We start from the raw sequence: 12212 nt of genomic DNA, 5'->3' as shown, positions 1-12212 counted from the left end.
CACAAAATACAAGAAACATTAGATACAGACACAATATATAAAATCCATGAAGCACAATGCACTGAAATACAATGATACAACCCATCCATCCATTATCCGTAACCGCTTATCCTGTGCAGGGTCACATGCAAGCTGGAGCCTATCCCAGCTGACTATGGGCGAGAGGTGGGATAAGCCGCCAGATGATCATCACAGGGACAAACAACTATTTACACCTATGGTCAATTTAGAGCCACCATTTAACCTAACCTGCATGTCTTTGGACTGTGGGGGAAACTGGAGCACCTGGAGGAAACCTACACAGAAAGGTCCCCGTTGGCCACTGGGCTCAAACCCAGAACCTTCTTGCTGTGAGGTGACAGTGCTAACCACTACTCTACCATGCCACCCCATGATACAACCCCAGTTCCATAAATTTGGGACACTTTTGCTCAACAGTTCGGGGTCTCCTTTGTTGTATTTTGTGCTTCATAAAGTGCCAAATGTTTGAAATGGGAGACAGGTCTGGATTTCAGGCAGGCCACTTTAGCACCTGGACTCTTTTACTATGGAGCCATGCGATTTTAATATGTGCCGAAAGTGGTTTGGTGTTGTCTTGCTGAAAGAAAGAAGGCTTTCGCTGAAAAGTTTGTCTGGATGGCAGCATATTGCTCTGAAACATGTATATATCATTCAGCATTAATGATGCCTTCCCAGATGTACAAGCTACCCATGTCATGTACACTAATACACCCTCATACCATCACAGATGCTGGCTTTTGAACTGTGCACTGATAACAAGCCAGATGGACCTTTTCCACTTTAGTCTGGAGGACATGGTGTCCATGATTTCTAAAAAGAATTTCTACTTTTGATTCTTCAGACCTCAGGACAGTTTTCCACTTCGCCTCAGTCCATCATAAAAGAGCTCGGGCCCAGAGAAGGTGGCGGTGTTTCTGGATATTGTTTATATCTGGTTTGAACTTGTATTTGTGGATGCAGTAATGAACTGTTTTCACAGACGATGGTTTTCTGAAGTGTTCCTGAGCCCATACAGTGATTTCTACTACAGACACGTATCTGCTTTTAATGCAGTGTCACCTGAAGATCACAGGCATCCAATGTCAGTTTGCAGCCTTGTTTCTTGTATACAAAGATTCCTCCAGATTCTCTGAATATTTTAATGATATTATGTACCATAGATGACATCATCCCCAAATTCTTTGCAATTTTACATTGAGGAAAGTTATTCTTAAATTGTTGCACTGTTTGCCCATGCAGTCTTTCACAGAACGGTGAACCCCTCCCCATCTTTACTTCTGAGAGACTCCGCCTCTGTGGGATGCTCTTTTTATACCCACTCATATTACTGACCTGTTGCCAATTAACTAAACAAGTTTTTTTTTAGCATTACACAACTTTTTCAGTCTTTTGTTGCTCTTGTCCCAACTTTTCTGAAATGTTTTCCATCCATCCATTATCTCTAGCCACTTATCCTGTTCTACAGGGTCGCAGGCAAGCTGGAGCCTATCCCAGCTGACTATGGGTGAGAGGCAGGGTACACCCTGGACAAGTCACCAGGTTATCGCAGGGCTAATACAAAGACAAAAAACCATTCACACCTATGGTCAATTTAGAGCCACCAATTAGCCTAACCTGCATGTCTTTGGACTGTGGGGGAAATCAGAGCACCCAGAAGAAACCCACGCAGACACAAGGAGAACATGCAAACTCCACACAGAAAGGCCCTTGCCGGCCGCTGGACTCGAACCCAGGATGTTCTTGCTGTGAGGCGACAGTGCTAACCACTACACCACCATGCCGCCTCTGAAACGTTTTGCCGACATCAAATTCAAAATAAGCATATATTTTTCAAAAAACAATAAAATTTCTCAGGTTCAACTTTTGATATGTTTTCTTTGTACTATTTTCAATAAAATATTGGGGTTCCAAGATGTGCAAATTGTCATATTTTGTTTTTTATTTACATTTTACAGTGTCCCAAATTTGTGGAGTTGGGGTTATACATCTCATCTCATCTCATTATCTCTAGCCGCTTTATCCTGTTCTACAGGGTCGCAGGCAAGCTGGAGCCTATCCCAGCTGACTACGGGCGAAAGGCGGGGTACACCCTGGACAAGTCGCCAGGTCATCACAGGGCTGGCACAGACACAGACAACCATTCACACCTACGGTCAATTTAGAGTCACCAGTTAACCTAACCTGCATGTCTTTGGACTGTGGGGGAAACCGGAGCACCCGGAGGAAACCCACGCGGACAACATGCAAACTCCGCACAGAAAGGCCCTCGCCGGCCACGGGGCTCGAACCCGGACCTTCTTGCTGTGAGGCGACAGCGCTAACCACTACACCACCGTGCCGCCCGGGGTTATACATAAAAGACAAAAAATGTAACAGTTACCCAAATGACATATTGAGCAAGTGTGTTTTCAGTAGTTTCTTAAAAGAGTCAATGGTGTCAGAAAGCCTGATGACTAGAGGTAGAACATTGACCTTAGGGAGCGAGCTGCTGAGTAGTGGCGGAGGATGTCAGTCACATAAACAGAGGCCTGACTATGGAGTGCTCTGTATGAAAATTTTAAATTGGATCCTGAAAGTAACTGGGGGCCAGTGAAGAAACATAGTAGAGGGGACTGTCGGTTTCAGCAGTCTTGCAGTCGCATTTTGAATAGCCTGTAGACAATCTAGAGCAGACTTCAGTGATAAAAACAGTGAATTACAGTAGTCTAAATGGGAGGAGATGAAAGCATGTACGAGCATCTCTAGCTCAGTATATGAAACTACTGCTCTCACTTTACTGATGTTCCTTGGAAGGAAAAAGCACGGCCTAGTCAGCTGCTTTACATGGCTATCAAATCATGATGACTGGTCGAATATAACCCCTAGGTTTCGCAGGCTTGGGTGGGCATCAGAAGAAAGAAATCCCATTTTTTTTTTACAGATAGTGGGGATATGACTTTCAGGAGCTACAACCCCGATTCCAAAAAAGTTGGTACAAAGTACAAATTGTAAATAAAAATGGAATGCAATGATGTGGAAGTTTTAAAATTCCATATTTTATTCAGAATAGAACATAGATGACATATCAAATGTTTAAACTGAGAAAATGTATAATTTAAAGAGAAAAATTAGGTGATTTTAAATTTCATGACAACACCAAATCTCAAAAAAGTTGGGACAAGGCCATGTTTACCACTGTGAGACATCCCCTTTTCTCTTTACAACAGTCTGTAAACGTCTGGGGACTGAGGAGACAAGTTGCTCAAGTTTAGGGATAGGAATGTTAACCCATTCTTGTCTAATGTAGGATTCTAGTTGCTCAACTGTCTTAGGTCTTTTTTGTCGTATCTTCCATTTTATGATGCGCCAAATGTTTTGTATGGGTGAAAGATCTGGACTGCAGGCTGGCCAGTTCAGTACCTGGACCCTTCTTCTACGCAGCCATGATGCTGTAATTGATGCAGTATATGGTTTGGCATTGTCATGTTGGAAAATGCAAGGTCTTCCTTGAAAGAGACGTCATCTGGATGGGAGCATATGTTGCTCTAGAACCTGGATATACCTTTCAGCATTGATGGTGTCTTTCCAGATGTGTAAGCTGCCCATGCCACATGCACTAATGCAACCCCATACCATCAGAGATACAGGCTTCTGAACTGAGCGCTGATAACAACTTGGGTTGTCCTTCTCCTCTTTAGTCCGAATGACACGGTGTCCCTGATTTCCATAAAGAACTTCAAATTTTGATTCGTCTGACCACAGAACAGTTTTCCACTTTGCCACAGTCCATTTTAAATGAGCCTTGGCCCAGAGAAGACGTCTGCGCTTCTCGATCATGTTTAGATATGGCTTCTTCTTTGAACTATAGAGTTTTAGCTGGCAACGGCGGATGGCACGGTGAATTGTGTTCACAGATAATGTTCTCTGGAAATATTCCTGAGCCCATTTTGTGATTTCCAATACAGAAGCATGCCTGTATGTGATGCAGTGCCGTCTAAGGGCCCGAAGATCATGGGCACCCAGTATGGTTTTCCGGCCTTGACCCTTACGCACAGAGATTCTTCCAGATTCTCTGAATCTTTTGATGATATTATGCACTGTAGATGATGATATGTTCAAACTCTTTGCAATTTTACACTGTCGAACTCCTTTCTGATATTGCTCCACTATTTGTCAGTGCAGAATTAGGGGGATTGGTGATCCTCTTCCCATCTTTACTTCTGAGAGCCGCTGCCACTCCAAGATGCTCTTTTTATACCCAGTCATGTTAATGACCTATTGCCAATTGACCTAATGAGTTGCAATTTGGTCCTCCAGCTGTTTCTTTTTTGTACCTTTAACTTTTCCAGCCTCTTATTGCCCCTGTCCCAACTTTTTTGAGATCTGTTGCTGTCATGAAATTTCAAATGAGCCAATATTTGGCATGAAATTTCAAAATGTCTCACTTTCGACATTTGATATGTTGTATATGTTCTATTGTGAATACAATATCAGTTTTTGAGATTTGTAAATTATTGCATTCTGTTTTTATTTACAATTTGTACTTTGTCCCAACTTTTTTGGAATCGGGGATGTACAACCAGAACCTCTGTCTTATCTGCATTTAGCTGTAAAATGTTTCCTGCTGCCCAGTCCCTGATGACACTGAGACAATCAAGAAGTATAGATAATTTATCAGCCTCACAGGGCTAAAATGAAAAGTGGAGTTGGAGGTCATCGGCAAATAAATGAGATGAAATGTGGAAGCTGTTAATAATCAGTGGCAGCATGTAAATGAGAAAAAGTAACAGTCCTAGGACTGAGCCATGGGGGACACCACAAGATAGTGGGGAGGAGTCAGACACAAAATCACCAATTTTCCCCTGTGAAACTTCAGTCAGTGAGATGTCAACCAGTCTAAAGCAGTCTGATACGTCCACCTAGTCATGTAGTCTCTTTATCAGGATATGATGATTTACTGTGTCAAATGCAGATCTGAGGTCAAGTCATACCAGCACAGAGAAATCACCTGAGTCAGGGGACATTAGAATGTCATTTTAAGCCCTCAGAAGAGCATTTTGGTGGGATGGCATGGTGGTGCAGTACTTAGCACTGTTGCCTCACAACAAGACGGTTCTGGGTTCAGGCCCAGTGGCTGGCAGGGGCCTTTCTGTGTGGAGTTTGCATGTTCTCTCCACGTCCAAAGACATGCAGTTAGGCTAACTGGCTACTCTAAATTGTCCATAGGTGTGAATAGATTGTTTCCCAAGGCCAGAAATGGGAGGGTTGCGGCAGGGAGGGCATCCGGTGTAAAACTATGCTCCAATTAATATGACATGTGGATCAATAGGGTCCACATGGCAGCGACCCCACACATATAAGTGGGACAAGCTGGAAGAGCAGTTGGTTCTAGAATCCCGACTAAAACTTATCACTGATACTGTACCTCTCAAGAACTGCAGTGAATTGATGAGTCACAAACTTCTGTAAGACATTAGAGAGAAAAGTCTTTACATAAACCTGGTATGAGTGGAAAAAAAAACAGGAAGTAAACTGGAAAGAGGTAAATACAGTGGTGCTTGAAAGTTTGTCAACCCTTTAGAATTTTCTGTATTTTTGCAAAAATATGACCTAAAACATCATCAGATTTCCACACAAGTCCTAAAAGTAGATAAAGAGAACCCAGTTAAACAAATGAGACAAAATATTATACTTGGTCATTTATTTATTGAGGAAAATGATCCAATATTACATATCTGTGAGTGGCAAAAGTATGCGAACCTCTAGAATTAGTAGTTCATTTGAAGGTGAAATTAGAGTCAGGTGTTTTCAATCAATGGGATGGCAATCAGGTGTGAGTGGGCACCCTGTTTTATTTAAAGAACAGGGATCTACCAAAGTCTGATCTTCACAACATATGTTTGTGGAAGTGTATCATGGCACGAACAAAGGAGATTTCTGATGACCTCAGAAAAAGTGTGGTTGATGCTCATCAGGCGGAAAAAGGTTACAAAACCATCTCTAAAGAGTGTGGACTCCACCAGTCCACAGTCAGACAGATTGTGTACAAATGGAGGAAATTCAAGACCATTGTTACCCTCCCCAGGAGTGGTTGACCAACAAAGATCACTCCAAGAGCAAAGCGTTTAATAGTCAGTGAGGTCACAAAGGACCCCAGGGTAACTTCTAAGCAACTAAAGGCCTCTCCCACATTGGCTAATGTTAATGTTCATGAGTTCACCATCAGGAGAACACTGAACAACAATGGTGTGCATGGCAGGGTTGCAAGGAGTAAACCACTGCTCTCCAAAAAGAACGTTGTTGCTCATCTGCAGTTTGCTAAAGATCATGTGGACAAGCCAGAAGGCTATTGGAAAAATGTTTTGTGAATGGACGAGACCAAAATAGAACTTTTTGGTTTAAATGAGAAGCATTATGTTTGGAGAAAGGAAAACACTGCATTCCAGAATAAGAATCTTATCCCATCTGTGAAACATTGTGGTGGTAGTATCATGGTTTGGGCCTGTTTTGCTGCATCTAGGCCAGGACGGCTTGCCATCATTGATTGAACAATGAATTCTGAATTATACGAGCGAATTCTAAAGGAAAATGTCAGGACATCTGTCCATGAACTGAGGCCCTGTCCACACGGCAACGGATTCAGGTGGCTCCGATACAATTGCTTATCGTTTAGGCCTGGCGTCCACACGGCACCGGCGTTTTGGGTGCCCAAAACGCAATCTTTTTGAGAACGGGTTCCAGAGTGGAAAGATCTGGCAACATTGCCGTTGTGAAGTCGTCTGGATGAGTAGAACGGATTTGTTTACGATGACGTCACAACCACATGACTGTGAGTGCTTCACACCGGGTAGAAGTGTAACGAATATCACCAGGATATCACCAGGAAAAAGCCTTACAGAGCACTAGTGAGAGTGAAACACGAGCTTGGATATTATTATTATTATGTTCAGTGTTAGTTCACAGTAGTAATGCAAGAAGCAGAATAGTGACAGTAATACTGAAGCAAAAACATGCAATTGTACAAACACTGCAGCTCTACAGCAAAATATTCATTTATGAAATGGTCTGATTCTTAACACCAGTAGTGCCAATGATCTTCTCATTACGATGCGATTTGTCAACAAATCCTATAACTTGGTTCATGAAACGCGCTTACAAAATATTTTCACTGTGAATATTTATTGTGTAATGGTGCAAAGTGAGAGAGAGAGAGAGAGAGAGAGAGAGAGAGACTCTGCCCTTAGGGCAGAGTCAATCCCGCCAGCAAAAATAGGGGAAAAAAGGAGCGATCTCACCTCTTCAGATGTTGGTTTTAGTCCTACAGTACATTCCTCAAAAAGGGCGTAGAGGAGCAAATTAATCCATCAACGTGTAGTATTCAATTTATTCCGGACCATTAAAGACGCCGCCTTCCGTGTAGAATCATACGTCATCCTCGCCGCCATATTGGATAGGTCAAAGCGGAGAATAAAGATTCATGCGCTGCCTTTAACTGTACCAACAGGTTTACCGTCCAAACGAGATCACATGGGATTACCTTTCACAGGTGAGAAACAACAAATTAATCCATCAACGTGTAGTATTCAATTTATTCCGGACCATTAAAGACGCCGCCTTCCGCGTAGAATCATACGTCATCCTCGCCGCCATATTGGAAAGGTCAAAGCGGAGAATAAAGATTAGCTGCGTTTAACTGTACCAACAGGTTTGCCGTCCAAACGAGATCACATGGGATTACCTTTCACAGGTGAGACTGGAAAAATACTTTTCATTGTATTTGGTCATTATAATGTAATTTTACGAACAGATTTTCCTGACTTTGTGGCTAATATGAAGTCTCGCGCATAATAGTTTATGTGCATGCGTCCTTACTTCTTCTATTGTTCTGGTGTCTCCGAAGGGACCATCTTACAGCGCCCCTAGAGGTGTGGCATGTGTATTGCATCGTTTTCAGCAAGCATTGCGTTGCCATATGGACCTGATATTTTACTGATCGTTGCCCATTTGGACGCGATATATTTTTAAATAACATCTCGTTGCCGTTGTCGTGTGGATGTAGCCTGAATCTCAAGAGAAGGTGGGTCATGCAGCAAGACAACGACCCTAAGCACACAAGTCGTTCTGCCAAAGAATGGTTAAAGAAGAAAGAAGTTAATGTTTTGGAATGGCCAAGTCAAAGTCCTGACCTTAATCCAATCGAAATGTTGTGGAAGGACCTGAAGCGAGCAGTTCATGTGAGGAAACCCACCAACATCCCAGAGTTGAAGTTGTCCTGTATGGAGGAATGGGCTAAAATTCCTCCAAGCCGGTGTGCAGGACTGATCAACAGTTACCAGAAATGTTTTGTTGCAGTTATTGCTGCACAAGGGGGTCACACCAGAAACTGTTTAACTGGGTTCTCTTTATCTACTTTTAGGACTTGTGTGAAAATCTGATGTTTTAGGTCATATTTATGCAGAAATATAGAGAATTTTAAAGGGTTCACAAACTTTCAAGCACCACTGTAACTACTTGCTAAAATGTGGCTTTTGAATTCTAAACTGGATGTTTTGCTCTTTCTCAGATTAAATTTGGGAACTTTGAAAAGTACAAAGTGGCTGTAGAGCATTTTTGGCTTAACCTTTGGCTGAAGCCTATAGAGACACCTGTCTGTATGTGTATGTTTCACCGAGTTCGAGCATGTTTAAGAATGTAAGATGGTCATTGGCATGCCAGCCTCAGGTAGCGATTCCACAGTCATGGTCTGGCACCACTGTGTACTGACTATGTGTGATGGAGTACCTGTCACTATAGTTGAGTATGTGCTCTGACTGCCATACCAATGAGCCTGGCTCTTTGGTGTTGTGGTCAGGGTGCAGGTTTGGCACCCTGTACACCTGGGTTCAAGGCAGGATAAGGTGACTGTTCTCTTACTTTGCTACAGATGGTGCCAGAAGTGGGATGGCTTGCTGGGAGGCCATTAAAGGTGTGCCCTGTGTGTGAGCTGTATGAGGGTATCCCCCAGGATAGGTGGCCCCTGTGCGAGAAACCCCAGAGATAGGTGAAGCATGAATGTGTGGGGCACCCTGGTATGGGAGAAGTATGGATGTGTGAGGGACACCTGTGTGCGTGAAGCGTGCATGTGTGCCTCCCGAAGGGGACGGCAGTGTGACAGAGTGCCCGTCACTACAGTTGAGTACGTGCTTTGACTGCCATACCAACGAGCCAGGCTCTTTGGTGGTCTCCCAGGTTTGGCACCCTGCAGACCTGGATTCGAGGCAGGATAAGGTGACTGCTCTCTTGCTTTGCTACACTATGTAAGTGCCATTTTACATAACCTCAGTTCACCATGTAATCCTCCATGGTTGAGCTGTCTAGGAAAGGAACAGATTTTGCAACGTCGGTTCAAATCCTGGCGTCAACGTAAAAGGCTGAGCTCAGACCTGCACAGGTCTCTAGTTGTATGTAGCAGGGATGAATGGATAGTTTTCACATGACGTCACAGAGTCGGGGATTCCCTAGTGGCGGCCATCTTGCGGGTCAAGCTTACCATACGGGTCACTGAGCACACATTGTAACGCGCGAGTACAAAGTCTTCAAAAGAACCCAAGCAGGCTATTTAAAGCTAGCAATGGTGCACACCTGTTGTATTCATGGCTGTCGTAATAGGCCAGATGATGACGTCAAGCGGAGCTTTTATGGAATTCCCACTGTACAGGAGCATGAAGGCAAGCAAACAAAGAAACTCAGCATACAAAGGAGAAATCTATGGCTTGCGAGAATCAACCGCAAGGATTATCAGCCTTCCAAACACAGCAAAGTCTGCTCCAATCATTTTATAAGTGGTAAGTTGTTTAAATAAACAATCAATTGCAAATCCGTTACAGTCCATGAAACATAGGAAGTATAAGGATGAGAAAAAAAACAGTGAATCGGAAAGCTGCGCACATTTGCGCAGCTTCGCGCAAATGTGCGCAGCTTTCCGATTTAAATCAATTCCGATTTAAACCAACTCGATATTATACACACATATATTTATATGCAGTGTTGAGAGCTCTAAAATTCCAATGTTTACATACCTTGGCTGTAATTAGGACATGACTGTCACTTGTTTTTATATGGTGGACTTAACGGACCCAGCCACAGACAAAATAATTGTATGACTCCAGCGACTTGTATGCTTTGAGGTTGTCAAGTGTGTAGGCACTTTTACTATTCACGAAATAGTTCACAATATCAGGGTACGATATGGATGGTAGCCCTGCATAGTCACTTGAAAATGCATCTTTGTCCACTTCGTAGGGGTCAATTCCCCCAATCAAGGCCAGTTTGGCTGCATACCGTTGTCGTGAGATGTCGTCCAATGTATCTATATACTTCCGTTTGCTTGATTTTGCCGACATTGATCTTTATTTTAGAAAACTGACTATATAACTTCATAAATTCGTCCGAGATAACGTAGCCGGTAATAGCGATGGTCCGTTTTGTTTGCCCCACAAGATGGCGGCTGGAGGGTGTTGAATGCCGTGACGTCAGTGAAAACTATGTATAAAGCTCCACCAGTGGCTAGTGAATATGTGGTAATGTGCAGTAACAAACATAATATTCTTTCACTTTCTTTTCTTCCTTTACACAGTGGCATGAAGTTAAAGTATTTAGTAGTAACTGAGCCTCCGCCGGCACACCTTATTTGCAGAAAGTCTCTAGAAAATGTACAGTACTTCTCTGCTTTCTTGTGAAACTAGAGACATTGGGCTTACATTTCCTTTCCTTCAAACTACTGCATGAATTTGTTTTCCTTTGATAAAGGCATCACAGCTAATCAGAGGCTCTTATTCTAAAGTGTGAAAATGTTCAGGTGTATTACCGTATATTGGCACAAATTGAGGCATCATAGTGAGTTACTATACATATGTTTACTGTGGCCAGCAGGGACAATATGGATATTACAGATACTTTGACCATGCTGGAGTTTTTCATTTTATACAAATAAGCAACTTGGTAGTGAAATAAAACATTTGGTCCTTTAATTCGATTGGCTTTTCAAAGTGTTTTTGCCTTTTAAATTGGTTATTTGTTGGCAAATCATCTGCAATACAGGATGCTGTTTATGTACTAGCATATCTCTAGTCAATAAAACAAGGGACTATGAAAGATATATTTCATTTGAATGCTAAAACATATCTGACTATCAAGTCTCTCTCTCTCTCTCTCTCTCTGTAGGTATGCTAAAGGGACAAGGACTCAGCACAGCACAGCGTGCCTTCTATTTGTCCTTCTTTTTCTGTTCACCTTTTCTCCATCTTCTTCATCTTTACCTTGCTTCAGAGGCACTGATGTCCCTCCATTTGTGGGTGAACACATTACCGGACTCTTGAAAGCTTTGCTTGAAAATAGAAGTTTGTCTTTTCAAACAAAATTCTCTGAGGCTGGAAAAGCTTCCTCCTTCATGTTCAGGGTAAGATGAGTGAGCAGAGAAGATTCAAGTTACTGTTAATGTTGGCTGTGGGATGGCATTAGCTGAACCCTGCTGATAAGCCCTAAACACAGAGGATGAGGAAAGGAGGCCCATGTTTCCAATTCTGTTTTTAACATTTGATATTAAGACACTTTTTGAGGACACCTTGGATGTTACGTGAAACAGTCCTGACAGTGAAATGCAGTGGAGGATGCTGTTACTTCTAACAGATGATGCCGATTGTTTTTCCTTTCAACAGAGAGAGACCTGACATTTTGTGGCTTATACTCTGTAAAAACACAGTTTGCGTAACTTATGATTGTGTGAGTTTTGTATTGCTGGTATTTGCCTGTTTAACATCATTGGCAGGAGTTCATGTTTCTGTGGGTCTGTGGGCCTGATGTACTGATGTCTTGCTTAGGACATCAGACAAAAAGAATAGAATACAAATGTGTATATATATATATATATATATATATATATATATATATATATATATATATATATATATATATTGTCTTTTACTGTTGTATTGTGTGCTCAGCAGCTGAATTTTGTGTTTCTGAGCAGAAGTCCATTTAAAATTATATATCTGTATAGTTAAAAAAGTACTTATTAAATAACTATAACCAATATGTCCAGTCTTGTGAAATCTGTTCTATTAAAGTGATGAGGCTTTTTTGAGTCTGATGAGGCTATGGACAGATGGGTGTGGGTGGGTGTGGGTGGTGGTGGTGGTAGGCAGGGGGTAGGAGGTAACTGACACTGTGGACAC

The 12212-nt window shown here is 42.3% G+C and overlaps 1 protein-coding gene across 2 annotated transcripts in view; it reads left to right on the top strand.

The window, feature by feature from the left end:
• Positions 1-11990, top strand: part of lmo4a (LIM domain only 4a) — a 29150-nt gene extending 17160 nt beyond the window's left edge. Inside the window, exon 5 of one of the 2 annotated variants that reach the window (XM_060912196.1) lies at positions 11203-11990. In XM_060912196.1, coding sequence (XP_060768179.1) covers positions 11203-11211 — 9 coding nt within the window. In that variant the 3' untranslated portion in view covers positions 11212-11990. The remainder of the gene's footprint in view (positions 1-11202) is intronic. The other variant, XM_060912197.1, reaches the window with a different exon arrangement.
• The last annotated feature ends 222 nt before the right edge of the window (positions 11991-12212 follow it).

This window comes from Neoarius graeffei, chromosome 28 (genome assembly GCF_027579695.1).
Source record: "Neoarius graeffei isolate fNeoGra1 chromosome 28, fNeoGra1.pri, whole genome shotgun sequence".
NCBI lineage: Eukaryota > Metazoa > Chordata > Actinopteri > Siluriformes > Ariidae > Neoarius > Neoarius graeffei.
The sequence above is the reverse complement of the archived record's forward strand: the minus strand, read 5'-3'. Positions and strand labels throughout refer to the sequence as shown.